The 21,982-nt window shown below is 41.7% G+C and overlaps 3 protein-coding genes across 4 annotated transcripts in view; 2 read left to right on the forward strand and 1 right to left on the reverse strand.

The window, feature by feature from the left end:
* Positions 1 to 1,268, forward strand: part of si:ch211-149k23.9 (germ cell-specific gene 1-like protein) — a 4,721-nt gene extending 3,453 nt beyond the window's left edge. Inside the window, exons 5-6 of the mRNA XM_053432748.1 lie at positions 1 to 98; positions 199 to 1,268. The exon at positions 1 to 98 is cut by the window's left edge and continues 14 nt beyond it. Coding sequence (XP_053288723.1) covers positions 1 to 98; positions 199 to 571 — 471 coding nt within the window. The 3' untranslated portion in view covers positions 572 to 1,268. The remainder of the gene's footprint in view (positions 99 to 198) is intronic.
* Positions 1 to 5,073, reverse strand: part of rcvrn2 (recoverin 2) — an 8,790-nt gene extending 3,717 nt beyond the window's left edge. The window contains exons 1-3 of one of the 2 annotated variants that reach the window (XM_053432750.1): positions 4,693 to 5,073; positions 2,752 to 2,863; positions 2,173 to 2,249 (exon numbers count right to left, since the gene is read on the reverse strand). In XM_053432750.1, the coding sequence (XP_053288725.1) occupies positions 2,173 to 2,249; positions 2,752 to 2,863; positions 4,693 to 5,073 (570 nt within the window). Of the gene's footprint in view, positions 1 to 1,700; positions 2,250 to 2,751; positions 2,864 to 4,692 lie in introns of those variants that run through there. The other variant, XM_053432749.1, reaches the window with a different exon arrangement.
* Positions 5,074 to 12,200: 7,127 nt separating this feature from the next.
* On the forward strand, positions 12,201 to 21,949 carry si:dkey-17m8.1 (C-Jun-amino-terminal kinase-interacting protein 4). Its single transcript, XM_053432799.1, has 28 exons — positions 12,201 to 12,352; positions 13,192 to 13,461; positions 13,578 to 13,772; positions 13,890 to 14,010; positions 14,237 to 14,307; positions 14,435 to 14,499; positions 14,985 to 15,057; positions 15,157 to 15,326; positions 15,504 to 15,781; positions 16,172 to 16,229; positions 16,445 to 16,597; positions 16,728 to 16,770; positions 16,882 to 16,997; positions 17,146 to 17,193; positions 17,716 to 17,856; positions 17,943 to 18,075; positions 18,292 to 18,378; positions 18,466 to 18,513; positions 18,653 to 18,794; positions 18,937 to 18,979; positions 19,110 to 19,190; positions 19,350 to 19,417; positions 19,602 to 19,750; positions 19,845 to 20,016; positions 20,234 to 20,347; positions 20,441 to 20,539; positions 20,646 to 20,735; positions 20,858 to 21,949. The coding sequence occupies exons 2-28, from the start codon at positions 13,363 to 13,365 to the stop codon at positions 20,974 to 20,976; spliced, it is 2,976 nt and encodes a 991-aa protein (XP_053288774.1). The 5' UTR covers positions 12,201 to 12,352; positions 13,192 to 13,362; the 3' UTR covers positions 20,977 to 21,949.
* Positions 21,950 to 21,982: the final 33 nt, after the last annotated feature.

A 21,982-nucleotide genomic window follows, 5' to 3' on the forward strand; every position in this document is an offset into this window, starting at 1 on the left:
GTTGCCCACATGATGTTCACCACAGTATTTCAGATGACCGTCATTGTGGGCCCCAAAGACTGGAGGCCTCAGTCCTGGGACTACGGCTGGTCATTTGCGTAGGTGTCTGGCCAGTATTGATAATTGATCTGATTGGATAAGTACCCATGTATGTGTTTCTCCTCTCTCCTCACTGTTCTATTCATCCTCTGTTCCTAGGCTTGCCTGGGTGTCCTTCAGCTGCTGTATGGGGGCGGCCGTGGTCACCCTCAACTCCTACACAAAGACCATCATCGAGCTCCGTCGCAAACAGAGGCTACGACTGGACGAAGCGAGAGCCGCCACTCACGCTCCAGCCTATGACGAGGTTGTCTCAGGGGGCGGCCTCTACTCGGTCAGCGGCCTGTTGCAGTGTCCGGACGGCATGATCGACGTGGCCTGGGCCCAGAACGGCGGCGTTGTTGGAATGGGAAACGGGGACGTGCCGACGCTGGTTTTGGTGGGAGGCTGTGGACCAGAGGGGTGTGAAGACTGTGAGAGAGAGATGGACGAGATGGACGTGGTCGTGGACCGAGTTGATTCTCCCTGTTAGGGAAGCGGTTATGTCCTTCAACTGAAAGAGGCTGAAAAACTGAAAGAGGGAAACACTGCTGCTGTGCAGGGATCAGTGCAAACAGATGCTTTTCCTTCCGGCCGCTTTGACTTTCAGTGAACATACATACAAACCAGACTTGAGGAATCAACACGTAAAGATGTATGGGTCACGCTAACATGCAAGCCTGCACGTTTTCTGGGTATTCGTCAGTGCCTCCTGGTGGGAAAGAGTATCTGTTCTTTATATGTACCTGCATAGAAATGTTTCTTATTTTATTCTTTAACATGCAAAATGTCAGGATGAGTCATCGATGATCATTTAATTACATAAACATGATGGATGTTTTTCTTTTCCCATTGACACAGAACAGAGCAGCCTATCCTTTACCAGTAAACTAACGATATACTGTATTCTCATTAATCTGAGTGTCACACTCAACATGTCTTTTCTGTGTACGACAAACTTGGGACCGATACACACATTTGGATTCGTCGCATGGACACCAGAAGCTACGACAAACGCAGCCTCTCTGCAGTTGCACAGACAAACCCATAAGACAGACCCATAGAGATAGAAAGATTACAGAGATTTTGAAAAGTCTGCTCTCTGATGTTGAACAGAAGATTACGTGTAGAGCAGTAATCCCGAGTTGGATGGAGAGGAGGAGGAGGAGGAGGAGGAGGAGGAACAGAGTGAAGGGAGATGGGAGGCATGTGAAGGGATGGAGGGGGGTGGAGGGGGAGGGGGGCAGGTTGCGGGGGTCAGAAAGGAAGTTGGAGAGAAACGCAGGCCAGCTCACCCGCCGCCTGCAAACACATTTAAACACTCCGCTCCACCACAACATCCCACTCTCAGGGAAACAAGTGCACATTACTTTGCATGTTTCTCTTTAAATGATACAGGAGACACCTTTTTCTTTTTTTAATCAAACAAATGTACCTCCATAGACTTTGAATGTCTCGAGGTTTGCACATTCGGGATGATTACAACAGCAAAATTAAGACTTAAGGCGCCATTTTCGTCGACCACCAGCATTTGTATTCCATCGCATGTTCCTAGGTCAAAGAAGAATTCATTGTTTTCTGGGAGCGATAAATAAATTGATTTTCCAACCACAGATGTATGAGAAAACCTTTAATTTATTGAATAGTGAATAGAGTAGAACACTTGTGAGCTACCACCTGCACTGAGACACGCTGTAAAAAAGCTGAAACAAGCTAACAATCTTATATCTCGTTAACAATTGGTTTTCCCCAGATATATAGTCTGCATCAATATAGTCACCAGAGTTATTCCTCTTTTTTGTCTGTACACTTTGCGAAAAACACTACGGCATCATTCTTCCTCTAAAGGCCTCTATTTAATATAAATACATTGACAAGCATTAATAAAACAGTTTCACATCATGCACGGGGAAAGTTTGTTGCAACCAAAACACTGCAGAAGGGAATATTTACACAGAGGAGTTGAGTGGGTTGAAGAGGATGGACATGTATGAGGCTTTTTCGTTTGAGGAAAGTTTCAACAGTATGGAAAAGAGCCTACGAAGTGAAATGAGACGAGGGGACGGAGAAGGATTTGGACTTTTACTGTTTGACCGGTTCATAGTGGATGAGACGCATCGCATTCTCGTTTTCAATCACTCCTTTTATGAACTCCCCCTCAGCCAGTCGCTCTGCGGGGAGACAAAAGAAAGAACAGGAAGATGTTATCGTCGGAAGTAGATCTACAGCAAAGGAGTGAGGGTCAAACATGAGGTTGAATAACGACTGTTTATCTAAGCTAAGAAATCTGGTCTTATCTCGTGTGTGTGCTTGTGTGTGTGCTTGTGTGTGTGTGTGTGTGTGTGTGTGTGTGTGACAGTAGCATGCAATGCAGTGGAGTCGCTTAAGGTTTCATGGTCCACGGCCGGTATACGTACATTATAAATCTTGCATTACACAAGTGAAGCTGTAACTGGGGATGTGCCCCCAGGTGGATTTACTACTTGTATTATTGTTAAGCCAAACAGCAGATTGTCAAATGTAATCTTCGCTGCAGGGGGACAGCTGCTGAGGAAAGGTAGTGGGAGCTTACACAGACTTTATCTCTCTAATATAAGTGGTGAACACACGGTGGCATAATGTATGTGCAGTGCATGATGTTTCCATGTGTGGGTCACCCCCCCCCCCCCGTACCGTTGTCTTTCTTTTCAAAATAAGCCCACAGCTTGTCGGCTCTCTTCTCGGGTGTGTTCTCATCCTCCGGTAGCTTGCTCTGCTCCTCCTTGGGGATCAGCTTAAATATAGCCTGGGAGGGGGGGTTGGGGATAAGATGGGTCATAAGGTTGCATTATTTCTCTCGCACAAATAATGTATGGAAGCCCAACAGGCCACATCAAACAAACGTGTCCCGCAGAACAAGTGAGAAAGCTCGGCGCTCCATTAACTTGATTAGTGCCTTGTGTTTATTGATTTATGTGACAACTTAAGGGAAAAAGCTACAAGTCAGGATTTTTTTCCTTACAACTATATTCTGTTGATTCTGTGAAATTTGGCTGCAAACGACCAAGTAGCCTCCGATTAAGACTGCGTCACAACAATCAGCTCACAGCACAAAGCATCACGACCCGTGTGTCATTTGTTCAGAGATGGTTAATATGCCGTGGGCCACTTAGAATCCAGCAGACTGTAAATGACTGTGCACTTTAGGTTCAGGCCTTTAAGTGTGTGTCCCACTTAGAGAGGAAGAATTTAGCTCCCACATTTAAGACACCTAGATTAACATGGATTAGTGCCAAGTGTTAGGCCACAGGCCAAGATGTCATCTCTTTTCTCTCTGGGCTCTCCCTCCATCTTGGCCCTCGGATCATGCGGTTCAGCGCGAACTGTGAACGCGTAAACAACCAGGCTGTGAGGTGGTAGTAATGAAAATAGAACAAAGTGTGAAACGGCTGCTGACCCTCAAATGAAGTGCACCTCATCCTGTTTGTACATTTGTCTGGCCTACTAGTGTAGTAAAATACAAAAACTGTAATAAATGTGGCTATTATCTATTATATTTCTTAATTTTCCATCTATTTAACACATTTCTAAAGTGTGCTGTATTGTATGTGCGAGTTCCTCTTCATGTGGCTGATGTGTGTGTGTTCTACCTCTGGAGTGTTTTGCAGGTTAAAATCAATTACATTTTGCTGTAGGTTTGTAAACTTCTCGCAGGGCTTTGCAAAGCAGCTATTTTGCGCGGTGGTTGTAAACATGGTGCCAGTTGGCCAGGAATGAAATCCCATTACAATGCCAGCTGGATTCTTAACTGATCCATCTAAACCTCTTACAATTCAATATCATTCGTCTTAAAACAGTAAATAAGGAAACCTCCCTCCCACTGAATTGTGTTTGTATAAATAGTAATAGCCAGCAATTATTCCACAGGTCACAAGTGAGAGCCTGGTGAATAAAAGACTAATGGATTAGACTCGGGGATGATGAGACTCTCTGCAGTTTAACAGTAGCCTTGCTTAAGGGTGGGACTGCCTATATTGTCTGAGTGCTAAACCTGTAATCACAGAGATTACCAGGAGGCTCAAATAGACTGGATAATTGAACAGGCAATCAGGACTGGGTCTCCAAGGGACGTGGAAAAATAACAGGAAAACCTTGGAATATAATGCACGACCAACAATAGCACGACATACCTCAGAGTTGATGAAACGCAGAGTTAAACCAAATCCACACTGATAAAGACAGTAGTGGAACCGTGCAGCTTTAAAATATGGCATTAGGTTTTTGCGCTATATCAGATTTGACATCCACTGGAGATTTGACGATTTAGAATTTAAACCCTTCCCTGGCGACTTTGGCTTAGACTTTGGATGGAGTTTGTTTTAATGACAAAATCACTATTACGGAACAAAATATATTTTTTGTTTCAAGCACTTTTAAGTGAATCCACAACTGTCTCGGATAGAAATCGAGAGAATAATGAAAATCAACAATGGGATATGCTGATCTGTCAGAAAAGGGAAAATGAACAACACAAAAATCACGATGTAGAAACAATGGATGAGTTAACTGCTTTGTGCCAAACAAAAACCAAGCCACTTCTTTTTGAAACACCACCTCGTGAAGAATCCCTCTCACCTGGCAGATCTCTGTCACCTCCGTCTTGTTGATGTATCCGTTCTTGTCCACGTCGAACAGCGAGAAGGCCCACTCCAGCTTTCGGATGGTCTTCCCAGTGGAGGTCATGTGCAGGGCGATGATGTACTCCTTGAAATCCAAGGTGCCGTCATCGTTGGTGTCGAAGGAGCGGAACACATGCCGGGCGTAGCTCTTGGAGTCGCTGTCGGGGAAGAAGCGGATGTAGATCTGCTCGAACTCCTCCGGTGTGATGCGGCCGGTCGGGCACTGCTTCTGAAAGTTCTCGTACCACTGGGAGATCTCGTGTTCGGTGAATTTGGTGGTGAGCTTGAGGTCCTCCAGGATCTCCTTTGATAATGCGCTACTGATGCTATTCCCCATTGTAGTGGATCTTGTAAATCAGTTCTGTGAAACTCCCTGGCAAGTATTTGCCACTCAAGTTCTTCAGGAGGTTTCCTGTCTGGTGCCACCTGACTGTCTCCTCGGTCCGAGTAGATTCTCCTTGACTTGACTTCTGCTTCTGAGCCCAAACAGCAGCCGGCAAACAACTGAAAAAGAAAATAATATTTAGAAATGTGAAACAATCCACTGAAGAAAACAGGAAATAGTTCAAACTGCTCAGTATGTGGACAAGCAACATGGACAGAACGATTTAAAACCTAAAGAAAAGGTACCTGTGTGGAGGATGGCAGGAGACCTGAGTGTCTGACTTGACAGTAAGACGGTGAGAGATAAGGAGGGCAGGGGCAGCGCACTCCTACTGTGGACGACTGGGTTAATTCTGTTAATGCCGGATTTAAGGTGGCTGAGCATTTGACTGAAGTGAACCTCAAGATCCTAATTTATTTTGCAGGTCTGAAAGCCTGGAAAGATCTACAGTATATGGATGTGCCTGGGATCATTTATAAATATATAATCGTGAATATAATTTATACAAATAAACAGAGTTTTCTGCAGTTTTTGTGATTTTTTTTTCTCCAGGATTTTAATAATCTTATTCTCATTATACAATGTGAATCATTCAAAAGTAGTTCAAGGCTGTTCTGTGTCTTTTCTCATCACACCTTTGTGAAATTGAAAGTATTTGATTCGCACACATGGTGAAACATTTAGACGATGGTTTGGTGAGTTACCAGCAGATTAGCAGACTTTGTTCGGGAAGACTCTACAAATCTAGCTTTCGGCAGTGGGTCTGCTATTTCAGTGGTGGCCTTTCAAAGGGTTTAGTTGACCACTGACATCTAATTCCAGGCTACCATCTGCCCAGGCTGCTTAACTCCCTCTCCCGCCCACTTCTACCTGCAATCCCACCTATGCCCCTCACATCATCATCATCGCCGGCGGCCTGCTCTGTTTATGACCTCCTTCCTGTCCCACGTGAACTTGTCCTCCTTTGACTGACCCCTCTGTCGACCGTCTGGATTTTTCTATCATCACTGAGTTATATTGTTGACTGTAGAGGGCGGGGCTGGGGGACACGGCCAAAAATGATATAAAGATAAACATTTTCATATCAGTCGACATTGATAATTACGATAAATTATTATTCTTATAAGTTTAAAGACTTGATCATTGCACAATGCATACAGAACAATAAAGAAATATATATTGGACTTTTCTGATATTGTTATGGATGAAATATTATATTGGATTTATTGATTTGATCTTATTGTATTTCTTATATTTGAATTTATTATTTTTTATTTTACATTCATAATTGTATTCTATTTGTATTACTTGCACTATAATGTAGAACGTTTTCACTGTCCTTTGGTTGTACCAATCCACCTGTAAAGCACTTTGGTCAACCAAGTTGTTTTTAAATGTGCTATATAAATAACACTGACATTGACATTGACATTGATATTGTTTTAGAGCCCAGTCCCAGTAGATTCTTCTCATCTCGTCTCCTTTTCCTCTCCTAAACTCAACTTCTCTACACATTGTGTCTCATGCACTACAGGTGTCCAACACAAACATGCACACTGATTATTTCACTGTCATTTTCACTGGTACAAACTTTTCCACCAGGTCTCTTCTACCTCAGTACCAATCCTTTAGACATTATATTTTATTGTCAGCTGCCCTCCCCCTACAGCAGTGATCGCCGTGTTCAGCACATCAGACTCACCTCATGATTCTCTGATTAAACAGTTTACCTCATCAGTCTGTTTTCTTTGTCTGTGCATTAATTAGCAGGAAAGTATCTTGATCGTCCCTGCAGACTGTTGTTTCAGACTAACCGAGGAGGGCAGTTGGGAATTGATGAGTTCATGTGATACATATTTCCACAAGAGTGTTTATCCAGTAACAGAACTGATTATCATTTCTGCCTTATTTTGCAGCAGGATTTTCTTGGCTCCATAAATATGCACGCTGAGTCCATCTATTGGATTACTCTTGCTCCGCCCACTCCCACCCAATCCAACCCTTAGCCAATTATCATCATCTTCATCCTGTGAGTGCCCCGGCCAATAGAATTACCCCCCCAGCTCTCCACAAAACAATCCCTGACATCTGACCTGTACCCTCGGCTGGACTAAGTGCTGGAGCTGGAAAGAACAAGGATTTGAAATGTTTTTCTACTTGTGGAGAAGGTGAGAGCTTTTGTAATGTGGATGTTGCACAATGGTGACATATTAAAAGCGACACAGTTTCAAGAAATATTAATAATTTCTCTGTAGTAGTTATTTAACTGCTTTGCAACAATAAATAGGATTCATATACATACATTTAGAAGGCAGTAAGATATAATACACATTACAAATTGTGCAGTTACGTGTTTATCAATATAGTAGAAGTCACACGTCTATAAATATCTGATATTTAGGCCAGTGACAACCTGCTGGCAACATCCCAGTTGGCTGCCTAACGTTATCACCTATTAACCACCTGAGCCACAGTACTGACCTGTGAAATGTCAGCAACAACATATATACTGCAGATCTCCCTCACACGCTGTCAACACACCAGGTTAAACCCGTTCATTCACAGTCACACATCCATCCATTATTAATACAGCTCAACATACACGGGTCCTGGAGCAGCCATGCAGCGGACATCGGACCAGAGGTGGGGTGCACCATGACCAGGTTGTGACACATGTATGCAATTGCCCTCTCACTTTCCCATTTGTTTCAAAACGTTCATTATACTCAGGTCCCGAAGTTTTTTAAGTAAAACCACTGATGCATTTGTATGCACCTCACTGTCAATGGCATTAAAAATGGGAACAGTTAACAGGCTAAAGTTTTTACAAACAAAAGCACGTCCACAGCCTAAACAACGCCCTGGTGGAGCAACACCCAGATCTTGAGACTGAAAGAGAGAGGAAAAGAGGAAGGGAGTTGTTCCAAGATAAATATCTGGTAATGGGTTATAATGACACTTAATGACAGACGAGAACTTCCTACCGAGCACAAGGAAAGAAAGGAACAAACAAATGAAAGCTCTCTGGACAACTTGGTCCACCATCTTGCAGGGCCTCAAGTTGTGACGCATTTCACTACAGGGGCAGCCGCCGGGCGCCCTGCTCTCACTTCTGCACCCATTGTCTGGAGAGGACGTCAGCAGCACCTTCAGGTTTTCCCCCACGGAGAAGAAAAATCCCATTCGACCACAATTTGTCCCAGTATCCAGTGACACTTCATCTCCTGGTTCAACACTGAGGTAAGAAATCCTAAGTTTGTAATGTCAAATTAGAATTTTAGTTTATCTAGGGTTAAAAATAGTTTGTCTTTAGTTAATTGACTATCAACCTGACTTTCTAGTGTAAACAGAGTAAGTCCTATTCTTTTGTATTCCATCCAAACTCATTGGAAGTATTGCCCAAAATATTAGTTATGTTTGAAAACTTGTGATCTTGATTTATTTTGCTCTATGAAGCATCATATATACACATTTAGTCTCCAACCTTGGTTGTTTCCAATAGGAACGACTACAGAAAGAACCTTTCCCCTGCCTTTGTGTGTAAAATTTCATTTAGTGGTTTTGTATCACCATTTTATACGTTATAGAAATTCTTAGTGCAATTTCATCTACTTTTCATCATTATGAGTCTGTATTTCATTAAGCAACTCCTTGTGTCATGCTGTAGGAGTCACAAAGAGGAAGAAGCCGTAGTGTATTGGACAGAAGAATAAACACAGACCATGACAACAAAGATGGAAACACTTGATCCCTCAACTCTATCAGACATCAACTCTGCTGTGACCTACAACCATCAATCCCAGACCCTGACCCTACCAGGAGGGGTCACGTCTGTGGCGGGCATCACAGTGGTGACCGGGGGGGCTGAGCTGTCCTGTGCCTCCTGCATGCTGGCCTTTTGTTTTTGGAAAATTCTCATCGGATTCAGTTGCGTAGCCGTGGGCCTGTATGACCAGCTGAGCAACTCCGGGAAAGGAACGTCTCACTTGCTGGGAATGGGGTTTGTGATTCTGGCCTTCAGCTTCGTGGTGGTGGGAAGCATCGTGGCGTACGACCTCCTGACAAAGAAGGAGCGAGCGATGACACGAGCGCACAGAGAGGACGGGAAGGAAGTGCTTGTCGAGAGTGACAGGGTTATTAAAAAAGTCACAGTATAATAAAGTGACATTCCCGAGAGAATACAAGATAAACTGATGAAAAATTATGACTTTTCTGCAGATAACACACAGTTTTACTGCACAGAAAAAAACATTCCTGTGTGTTCACTCCGTATCAATACCTCTCTATCTCCTGCTCTCTACTTTAAGTTTTAATCTAGATTATATACAAAAGAAGTATAATATATTCCCTCCAATCTATGTTACTACTTCATTTTAAGGGAACGTGTGTACTTTTGACTACACTATATCTCAACGAGTATAGTTTCTTTGATGATCAATATACACACAAAATATATGAGTATTTTGTGAAACATGATTTGTTGTATATGATTTGTTGCACGTTATAGAATAAACGACCTAACAGTATATCCATCATCATCCGGCTTTAACATCTTACAAATGAATGCATCAGTGATAATAATCCCCTTTTATTATGTAACTCTCTGATAAGATGATAAGTAACTTTACTTTATATCCTGCTAGTAATATTTGTGTACTTTTACTTTGGGATAATTGTGAATCCTGTAAATTTCTCAACATTTTGGTGTTTTTATTTTGACGTGTTCTTGGTTCAGGCAGGTATTTGGTGGAATTACTTTCACTTTTGGAACTTGTGAATGCACAGTGGTGTCCAAAAGTCAGAAAGATTATTTAAAGAATACAATGAATGGAATAAATATCTATATGTGACATGTGTAAGTCTGTGTGAGTGAGAAAGAAACCAGAGGTGGAAATTCTCGACTAAAGGGAAGAGGATGCAGATTATAATGCTGCACGCTATGACAGAATACAGAAGTGTGCAACACGGTTTGTTCACTCAAATGACGCAAAACATACCCTCTCATTTATTGGGAAGCTGGTTTTGGTATTTTTTAATACAAGTTTTTACTGAAACTTTAAAGAATATAGCTAAAACCACATATTATATTAAAGTGATGATTAATCAGAAGAAGATTAAAGTTAGGCCAAAGGGGTCCTACTCTAAGTGCAATAACTCAGGATTCACAAAAGTGATTGTGTTAACAGCAGAACTTTTTATGTATTATTAATATTAACTTTGCCTTAGTTCTATTGAAGTGACCTTGTAAGTTGTGTGTGAGAGTGAAATACTAAATGGAATTCAGCCAACATTCTAAAACTGTCCACAAAGGTATAACAGTAGTAAAGTAAAAAGAGTAATAGTAAATTAATAGTTTCCTAAAATTTTGTATAAACAAAACATTAGCCCAAGGTTGCTAATGTAACTTGAGAAAAACATCTTAGAAACAGAGGCAATATGTAAAGATCGTAAATATACACCCTTCTGATGGTTATTAATTGAAGACCAGACAAAATTGTGAATGTAACACTGGGCCACATCTTTTGCACGTGAAACTGACTCAATATGGCTCAATATAACAATAAATGTAATTAAAGTGTGACTTTGTTTGTGTGAAAGACGAAATGTAATATTTAGAACATGTCACATGACGTAAGAAAAGAAGGAAGAGGAGCAGGGTTGAATGTTAAATGGCTACTGACTAGATCAACATCAACAGAAATCTAAAGGGAGAAATCAAACATGAGGGGGAGATGTGAGAGTATCTCCATCTGCTGGGAGAAAAACAAACTACTTCATCCAGTGACATTTCTCCTTGTGATTTACAGTTAACGTTCTAGTGTAACTTCTCCTGTCTAAGCTGTTTCAACAGAGATTATCTCAATCAGTTTTATATAATGACTTCTGAACAGATGCCTCTGAAAAGCAATTGGCTCTGCTGCCTTTAACCTTTCAATCCACTTGAAACCTCAGTAACTTCATCTGAGACGGTTCATCAGAGGTGAACGGAAGTACAGCACATTGAGTCCAGTGCACCCTCATGCTGAAGACCTACAGCTACCAATTTGAAGAACTTGTACCTTGCTCTTCCAGCCATTTTACAGTAGGATACCACTAGATTACAAATATTTGCAACTCTAGCAATGTGTTTATTTTTTAGAATATAATAACGTGTTTTTATAAAATAATTGATATTTTAATTTATAAATTAGAAAGTAGTAGGCACAAGTATGAAAACATAAACATTCAGAGGTGATTGAGGATGCTGTACCATCACGAGACTTGAAAACATGTTACAATATTCATAATTGTAACATGAATATATATAATTAGGGCCCGAGCACTGACAGGCACTGACAGACAGTGAGGCCCTATTGAAATTGTAGGGATTTTTTTTCAGGTAAATTAATTGGCTTTTTGAGGGCTTTAACTTGCTCAAATTCTTACCAAAATTAAAATTTACTTATTCTGGAGGAATTTTTGATAGTCGGAGCAGCTCTATGTGTCAATATTTATGTCTTTGTAATATTGTCATTATTTAATTTGCAATAGGCAAAACGCAAGCAACGCTTCAAAATGCATGTGCTCGGCCCGCTCAGTGCTGCTGTGCAGTCCTAGCAATTTTAGAAATTGTATTTTATGGTTGGTACTTTCAAGGGTTGAGCAATACTGGTTATTATTATTTTACTTTATTAGTACTTTTTTTTTGTTAATAATTTAATTTAATATAATTTTTTATTTTAATGAATCCTCAGTGATACTGGAAGTCATGTAAAGACGTTTAACACGGAGTTGATCAATGGATTGTGTCATTAATCCTAAATATAGTCCAGGTATAAAAACATGAAGTGTTGACTTCCACACCGTGTGAACCACTGGTCCCACACCACCGGAGTCCAGCTGATCGACAGGTATGTGGAGCATGTGCACAGGTATCTCCGGACTCGGATCACATGACCTGCTTCGTCACGTGCCAACGTTCAAGTTTCAGGAAACTTTTTTTCTTCTCCTTCCGAAAACAAAAACTCGCACGGTCCCGCCTCTGCGCGTCGCCCATTGGCCACAGCGGACGGCGGCAGCTCTCTGATTGGCCAGCTGCCTGGACGGGGTGTCCGCTGGTCGGAATCAAACGACGCCTCCTCCTTCAAAACTCGTTTGAGAGTAATTGAAAATCGAGCCTGAAGGAAAAATAATCGGAGTTTGTTTATCTGGAGGAGGAGAAGTGACGTGTATCCACTGGAGAGTCGTTCAGGTGAGTTCGTGAAGCGGCGGCTGAACGAAGCGACGCCTCCGCTTGACTGGACTTTGTGAAGTTAGTGCCAGACGTCTGTCAAGGTGTCCGCTGTCACTCCTGACTTATTCATACCGTGTGGCAGTATCAGGAGGCGAGCTAAGCTAATTAGCCTGTTATGTTTGTGTGTGTTTGCACCGTTTGGATCTGAGTGTGCTATTTGTGGTGCTGATCCACACACTCACACACACGCGCGCACACATGTACAAGCACACATCTGGATTGCATAATAACCCACCGATCAGAGGTGCAGGAATATCCACCGTAAAGGTCAGCTGTGTCATTACAGGTTAAACACCGAAGAGTTTTCTGTCTATGAAAAGTTGATTGATTATTCACGTCCTCCGGTGACCTGGCTCTTGTGCTGTTTTTCATTTCGAGAGGGGAAAAGGTTTCCTGTGGCTTAACATGTTGGATTTAAAGGGAAATAAATCCAGGCATGAATGTGTGACTGGGTTTAATCTAAGCTGTCCAGTATGTTAACGTTGCTAAGCCAACACCAACAGGTTATTGATATTTCATGAATGTCTGTTTTGTTCACAAAATCCACCAGTGGCATTGAAATGTCATCCTCACTGTGCAGAGGCTTTGATTTGTGTTTGCTGCTAAACAAACCATGTTAGTCACAGACAGTAAGAGCAGAAAACCACACAGCCACGTTGAACTAATTATTATCTTGTTGATAAACAAATAAATAGATTATCAGACAAAGCAAATGTCTGTTTTCTCTACATTTTGTGGCAAATGTAGATAATATCCCATCATTATACGTCTTTGATTGTTCTTGTTTTCTCTTTCAGGATGAACCAAGTCGCGGTACAGCGACAGTCAAAGAGGCGGCTGTCCTTGTCGAGTCCAAATGGAACATAGAGTGTTTGCAATAATGTTAGAAAGCTAGATAAACTAGTTGTGTTAGTCGGTGTGAAAGTGTTGTAGAATCGTTTACCTTTTGGCCTTGATACACTAAACTGATGGAGTACACTGACCGAGTGCTGTGTGGGACAGGGGAGGTGGAGCTAGACCCCGACATTGTCAGTGAAGAGGCTGGAAAGCTGTATTCAGAACTACAGGTAGGAGTTCTCTACTTCATTAATCTATCCATCAAAATGTTTTTTTCAATGAAATCAGTGTTTAGATGTGTTTGTGCACACCTGCTTTCTCACTCGTCTGCTCTGCACAATCGCAGACCGTTATCGAGACCCATGGCGAAGGTGTGGTGGCGACGCTGGTGCCCATTTTTGTGTGGGTGCTGGAGGGGCTGGCCAGCTGTAAAGCCCAGCTGAGAGACCGGGAGGAGGAGGCGGAGAGGGAGAAAGCTGAGCGAGAGGAGCTGCTGGAGAGATACCAAGCCGAGAAAGCACTAAGGAAAGGAAGTCAAGAGGTGGGGGATACATGAAATGTTAGAAGTGTGGGATGTTGTTGGGTTATAGGACGTTTTTCACTTCATGTTTTTGAACTTTAAAATGGTTGTTAAATTATTTGGGTTGTTTTCTTTTAGAGGTATCTGGAGCTGGATGACCAAATCGAGCAGGAGAGGAGAGCCATGAAGGGGAGGGAGAAGGGGAGAGAACGACGAGAGAGGGAGCTAGAGAAGAAAGCAAGACAGCAAGCGGATCAGTGTGAGTATTTCAATAGCCACTATGACAAATGACTTATGATCCATGTGCATTATTTCAAACAGGTAATCATTTTTTTTCACCTTTGTCTTTTTATCCTTCCAATTTCATGCATATCTCTTGTGCACATCATGACTAGATAAAGTTTAAATCTTACTGACCTGTCCTGTGATATCGCTGGAGAAATGATGCTAACAAGCAGAGCTACATTTGTTTTGTGTTTTTCCAGTGGTGGCCTTGGAGGAGCAGAAAGGAAATCTAAGTAGAGAGCTGAGCTCACTGAGACATCTTCACAACAAGGTCAGACACTGCTGTTAAGTCCACAGCATTGTGTTCTTTTGTAGTCACACACAGTGTTACACAATATTTAGCTGTTGATTTTCTATTATTCTATTTCTCACATATCACTGATGTTATCTCTTTTCAGTTAGCTCTCCAGTGCCGGGAACTTCTTGAAAAGAGAAAGGATTCTGAACGGGAGTCTCCTCTCAGGTTTTTCATACCAACTTATTTTAATCAAAAACTAATTGTATACCGAACATAATGTCTCTCACAGGAATGCTATGCAAATTGTATCTCAGTTAGTTATAGGTATGACAGCAGGACTGCAACTTTATTGTGATACATATACAGTGTGCAGGGTATTCTTATGAAATATCTAACAAAAAAGTTACCAATAACAAATTCAAGAAATTCCACTTTAATCTTGTCCTAATTGCTACAAAATAATCAAAAATTGAACAATTGCATATACAACTATAGTGTAGCAATATATCAGTTTACCTTTTACAATCATATTAAGTAAAGTATGTACTACATAAAACTTAAAAAAAGGCGCTTTGTGACCACTTTTTCCGTAGATGTTGATGATGATAGCTCACAGGGTATAATTCAGCAGCGGTGCAAAATGTAAGAAAAACATAGTTAAACTATTTATTCACTTGACTTTTCTCTGAAACCCTCCATGTTACATGTAGGAATCACCTGCGTTCCAAGAATGCTGAATCTCCATCCCATCAAGTTTTGTCAGAATCCAGTGTAAATGAGAAGGTGACCAGATTTAGACTTTTCCATACCTTAAAGCCATTTTAATAAAATAACACGATTTTGGCAGATCAGTAGTAATGCTGTTATGTTTTTCCTGAGCAGATGATTCAAAGACCACATTCACACTCTGGTCCCCCCTGTCTGGAGGATCTCGTCACCAAGGAGGACAAGGCGATAGACATTGCAGTGAAGTCCCCCACGGATCAGTTTATCAATGACATCATAAGCTCCACTCCTGAGTTGGCCCAGTTTCACGGTCGTGTGGATACAAGGTAATAAAGTGATTTGTGTCAGTTAAAGCTCTGAGTGGAAAGTACGTCAATGGAGTAACCATTAACTAAACCTGTGTTGTAGGTGATAAACAAGTTCACTCAGCAAACTTTCTTGTCATTTCTCACATTTCTTTCTCTTTCATTCGCCATCGTCTTCATCATCCGTTCCACATTTAGACCTAACGATGAGGAGCCACCAAGAGATGAGTCAGAGACCAGCTTGGAGGAAGAGATGAAGGTGGAGGATGAGGATGAGGAGGAAGAGGATAAGGGAGACAAGGAACACATAGAAGAAGAGGGGAACATGCATGGAAAAGATAAGGAGGAGGAAGAGGAGGTGGAGGAAGAAGATAGTATGGAGTGGGAGCTTCGCAACAACGACTCTGTGTTTTCTGAACTGTCGGAGCTGAGTCGGGATTATGTGGAGAGTGTGGACCGCGGGGCCAGTGTCAGAGGTAAGTTCATAAAAAGACAGAAAGGGGTGACTCTATATTCTGACCCCATGTGTGGCTGCAGGTACAAAAAGATATCTCAGCATCAAGGCCCGTTCACTGAAGCACAAACTAAAAGATCACAGACACAAAGTGAGTGATTTCAGACATTGGAGTTGACAGACATGGGTTTCTAAAAATAATTTGTCAACAATGCAAAACTATTTATACCCTGCCAATGTCAAATTGAGTAGTTTCTTGTCGATGTTTCATAAAAGTTGACTTCTGTTTCAACAGTTTTACACCATCCCACGTAGTGCCAAGTAAATAAAGAGGTTTAGATCTGGTGTGGATTGCTCTCAGTGTTGTAAAGGGTGTTTAACTGTGTGTCTAATGTTTTTTATTTCCATACAGGCAGTGCGGACCAGTTTGAGGAGATTCTTTCTCAGTATGAGGAACTGAAAGTCACTTAGTGAGTCTTGTATTCAATATGTCTGACCCGGTTTAAACCAGTGTGGCTTCTGGGTGTTGTGGGGATTTTCCAAAATCTTAAAACTGTTTCTTCTCGTAGAAACAAATCAACCAATGGAGAAAATGTTACAGTGACTAGCTGTTACTATTAAGTGATTGTCATTTTCTTCATAACATCAAAATATTTAACTTTGGCTGTGATTCTTATATTTTCAGCGAGCTGGTAGACGCTGCCCGCAGAGCTCTGATATCTCGGTCAGTTGAGCTGACTGATGACCGTTCAGCTCTGAAACTGGAAGTCACCTCTCTGCAGGAAACAGTCTCTCGATTAGAGGGGCGGATGAAGGAGAAGGATGACGAAACCAAGAGGTGCAGACATTTATTTGTGTTATCGTCTGATTGTTCATTAATTCTTTTGACTTTTTGTAAAAAATGGTTGCATTTATTTTTCTTGTCATAATACTTTGACTTTTTGCTCTATATCCCCTGTTTTTTATAGACTTCGTAAAGAACTGGAATCGTGTCAACCGGATGATCCTGACGTAAGAGAGGAGTCATTGTTATTGTCAAACTTTTATTTACAGTAACAATGCATTTTGGAAGTTTCAACCAATGCATGTTCCCCATTAAATAACAGAAATCTTCCTCCTCAGGCCTCTTCACGTTACTTCTCTCGTTCCGAAATGGCTCGTGTTGTGATGGAGAAGAACCAGTATAAGCAGCGTCTGTTTGAGCTGCAGGAGGCAGTGAGACATAGTCAGACCATCAGGTAACCTTTCTCCTCAATCAAAATCTTAACATATATCTTTGGATCGGTTGTTAATTCATTCATTTTAAGGTCTATAGAGTTTAATGTTCGGTCCAACACAGCCGGGCCTCCAATCTCATTTAGTGTGTTTTCTTTTTTTTTTACATAGAGCAACAAAGGGAGAGAGGTTAACAGAGGACAGAAGTGTTTGGAGAAGGTAAGTGTTTGTTTTATCTCTCATCTCACTTCATTCTAATGAGTCATGTCCTTGTTGTGCACAAAAGCAAGTGCAGCCTAAAAAAACATCGGTGGCCTGGTCCTGGGCCGGGCTGCTCTTTGTCATGGGATAAAAACCGGCAGTTAAGCTGCACTGACATACTGAAATATAGTAATTTGGATAGTGAACATTAAAGCAACCCTAATTAAGAGATATGACATCAACCAGGTTGTTGTGACCTCTTGTTGATAATGGCAACCTAAAGTCAAGAGACACGCATACATGCTGAGGGAGTGTTCATCTGCACAGTCTCCAAAGTAATAATTGAAAAAAATTGTGAAAGCAGGGACAAGGTAACGTGAGGGTTGGGAGTGAGTTTGGATTCAAACTCTGTCAATGGCAACCCAAAAAGACTGAGATAAGCAAAAATATACAAAGTAATAGCAAGTGTGGTAACATGATGTATTCAGACAGCAGTTTTATGATCTATAAAAACTATCAATAATTGTGTCTTTACTATAGGTTCAACCGTTTGTTCGGCCTGTCAAAGGAAACCTTAATCCCACCTCCTGCGTCCGTAATCCTCTCACCAGCTTCCCCATCAGTCGCTCGCTCTCCTGTGAGGTCCCTGCAGCTACCGCCTGTCACTCACACTCAGGCTGAGTAAGCAACTATATCTTGCCATGTCACTCTTGAATCATATCGACTGGCTCAGGAAAGCTGGTTAACGCCTGGAGCTCTCTCTCTAGGTCTGCTTCTCCAGCTGCTCTCTCGCCTCGCGCCAGGAGGAAGGAGCTCTACAGAGAAATCCGCACGCACATTTGGGGAACTCTGGGAAAACGGCAGATACATGGCTGGAGCACAGCGCGGGCAAACACTCAGGTAATAGAAACACACGTGGCTGTACAGGAAGGTGACTATCTGGGAGGGGCTAAAAACTGTCAGGGTTTTTGATTATGACTTGACATCTTTTAACCAAACCAAAGGGTCTCTCCACTCAACAAGCTACACCAGCCACTACAGAGAATTGAACTTACCCAGACATGTTGATGTGCACAGTCCTATCAATATCCTGTTGATTACCTATCATTATTTTAGGATCCCCATGAACCTGCCCCAGAGCCTAAAGATGTCCCGGTTCTAGTGCAGCTCAGGTTGTTGGACCAGAGAGACTCCACTGCTAAGGTAAATCCTGCCTTTGCAATATTCATTCTGACCTGAGACTTTACACTTAAACATGGTTCCTAACTTCTTCTTCTGTCTTGTTTTCAGTTGAACTGTGCGGTTTCAGTCACACCTGAAGTCTCCGGAGAGGCCACGGTAAGTCTGTCATTATCCTGGTGAAACGTCAGCTGTAGTTCCACTTTAATCACCATGTGCCTGAACTGTACCATCCAAACCATAACTAATGCTGACTAGAGACGAATTTCATGCATCTCATCTTTCCAAACTCTGCCAGTGTTCTGTATGGGTAGTTTCTGGTCCTGCCTCCAGCAGTGATATTACAGTGATTGATCCAGCACGCTCCAACACAGTACTGGATAAGTTCAGCCTCCCTCCCACTGCACCTGCACTCTGCATCTGTGCTGTGCCTCCCATAGGTCAGTGCTGGTACAATGGGTTGCCTGCAGACATCATTTCTCATGTATTCTGTACTTGTGTTATCCCCTCATACCCTGTTCACATTTTACTGGTCAACACTACTTTTTCTTTGACATAATCTTTCTGGTCTTGTTTTGTCAGGTGGCACCGCAGGAACTGTGTGGATTGGAACTCAGGAAGGAAGGTAGCGCCTGCTGAATAAGCAGTTCACTTCAAAAAAAGTTGTGCTCTCTGTGAGTAAAATTCTTGTTGGCAAAGCATTTTGACCAACTGTCTCACCTCCTATTCTTTCTCCCATTGTCCCTCTCTCATAGTATACTGGTTCATTCGGCCTCTGTTTGCAGGAGGGACTGTCTGCAGTCTGTTTTCCTGTCAGAGGGTGTTTATTCACTTACGTGAGTTTTACTGAACTCTACTTGAACTATACATGTATTAGTATTTATTCATCAGCTTTTAATTATTCCCTGTCTTATTGTTGAATTTTTGTGTCCATATGTTATACTTTTGTGTTATACTTTATCATAGTAATACAGATATACTTGACCCACTCTCAGGTATTTCCAGGGTCAAGTCGTAGCTGGTTTAGCTGACGGGTCCTTAGCGTTTTTCTCACATGGCTCAGGTAATGGTGTCCTGTTTTCTCTTTAGAGGCAAAACATGTTTATTCGTATAGCATCATTCAGACCAAAGTGAATAACTCCAAGACGACATTAAACGTTGTTTTTAAATTTAATTTAGAAAACATTCTTCATACTCCACATATCTTATAATGGTGACTCTGAAGTAATGATTACTGTGATTGACAGGTGGCTGGAATCTGCAGTCGCACTCAGTGTTGCCGCTTGGATCAAACCCTATGCAGCCGATTCGCTGCTGTCTTGCAAAAGATGGCCACTTGTGGGCGGGATACTGGAACAGAGTCCATGTGGTTGACATTGACCAAAAGAAGGTTGAGGTAAGAAACAGACAGAGGAGGTACCTTCATTGGTTCTGTATCATGTTCTCTGAGTTGTAGATCTCACCAACACTATCATCATCTCACTCTACAGCAAACATTCTCAGTGTCTGAGCGCAGTGAGCAGCAGGTCCGTTTCCTGTGTGCCGGTGGGAGTGGTGTTTGGACCTCATGTCGACTTGATCCAATCCTCAGGCTGTTTGACTGGTTCACTGGACGGCCGCTGCAGGAAGTGGATTTTTCAGCTTTGGCCACTAAAACATTAGGTGCTAATACAGTTTTTTCCACTTAGAAAATATGCAATTTGTAAATGAAACTTATTTGTTGTGTTTGGAATCTATATTGTCTAAAATTGTACTGTCTCATCGTATTATACTGTAAATAATATGAATCTATAATCAAATGCACAAAAGGTCGTTTAAAAAAAAAAGGGTTAGGGTTGTTGCCCAAACTGAACTGAACTATCTCTGTCTCCCTCTGCAGGCCAACACTTCCTCACACTCTCACCTCTGCAAATCTCCTCTCTCTCTGTCATCTCTGGGCGTCTGTGGGTGGGCACCGGAGGTGGAGCCATTTTCTCCATCCCATTATCCATCAGTAAGTTCTATTTAGACTGAATTGGTTGCTTGAATTGAGTATTGTCAGAAAGGTGCTCCTTTAGGCATCACCTACTTCAATGACTGTTCGCAGCATCGGCAGCTGTTTCCATTCCATATTGCTCCATTGCATCAGCCCAGCTGTGTTACCATGGACACAGACAAGCTGTCAGATTCATCATTGCTGCACCTGGTAAGACTGTGATGCCTGTTACTCAAACACGGTGAACATCTTCAGTGACCTGTTAATTAAGAGAGATCCTTCAGAGACTAATGCAGCTTGTGTCTGTGTCCCAAAGGTTGTTTGATGACCTCTCCTGGCAGCAGCACTGTAACTACCTCTCAGTTTGTCCTCAGTGGAGGGGAGGGCTACATCAACTTCAGAATTGGTGAGTTGAAGAACTGGAAATTACTATTGTTGCTTCAACTTATTTACATGTGTGTAATTCATCCACCATTTTAGTCAGTGCTTAGTTCATAAAAAGCCTAATGGAGCCCTCCACTCCCCCAGGAGACGATGCGAGCGACACATCGGATGAGTCGACCCAAACTACGCCTCAACGGTCTGACCGCAGTCACATGATCATCTGGCAGAACACCACCCCCTCTGTGCCCAGCCCGGCCCTCTGACATTGATTGTGGGGAAGGGAAAGATGACGTAGATATAGAATCACCAGCAGACAACAGTGAAAAGGATGCTTTAATGAACTAAATGGAAAAAAAACATCTCAGTGTGGCAGAAAAAAAGAAAGAAAATACAGGATTTACACTGTTTCCTTTTTGTTTACCTCATTCATTTTGTGTATATGTTGTGACTGGATTATTAATGGATGGTGCCTTCATCTGATTTTATATCAGTGTTGTATAATAGATTAGTAATTCAGCTGCTTGATTCTCAATAGATCGTTTTTAACTTTGTACTAACACTGCACTCAGACTCACTGACAAACAGCTCTTATAAATCTACTGCTGGTCCAAGAACCTTCAGATTTGTCCTTATTCCACCATGTGACACAGGGTCTGTGGATCATTACGTTAAACTTCATCATGTGGCTGCTTTTCAAGCTGCTGTGTGGGTGTTTGTTCTTAACTGTGAACTGACCATCTGTGTCACTCTACTCTCCCCTTAAAGACAGTCTGTTTTAAATCTGTTGATGCTGCAATGAGATCTGATACTTTTTTACAATATCCATGTATAAACTAAAATTGTACCCTTCCACATTGCATGTGGTGTAATAACAAATAAGTGCACATTATAATTGTGTTGATATCTCATCCCCTAAATGGTAATGTTACTTTCTGTCCTTAAAATGTATTTATTTTCTCTTTTAGTACTTTACTTTGTGAATTTTATTTGAATGGAATGAAATGCTTTTGATGTCTTAATTTATTTCATATTCTCATTTGATTTCATTTATCTTTTCTAAAATAAGGGAGGGGGAATTATTTCAAGTGTCCTTTGAGATATTTATGTGAAGTTAAAGGTTTATGCACACATATCATGACAGCTCCTTGTACAGAGATTAAGATTTGAGTATTTGAGTTGACTCAGTTGTGCCGCAACGTTATTTTCATCATTAAAATGTCTTCAGTGTCAGTGTAATTTTTATTCTGAGTCGTGTTGTTGTAATCTGAT

This window comes from Pleuronectes platessa, chromosome 10, assembly GCF_947347685.1.
Source record: "Pleuronectes platessa chromosome 10, fPlePla1.1, whole genome shotgun sequence".
Lineage (NCBI taxonomy): Eukaryota > Metazoa > Chordata > Actinopteri > Pleuronectiformes > Pleuronectidae > Pleuronectes > Pleuronectes platessa.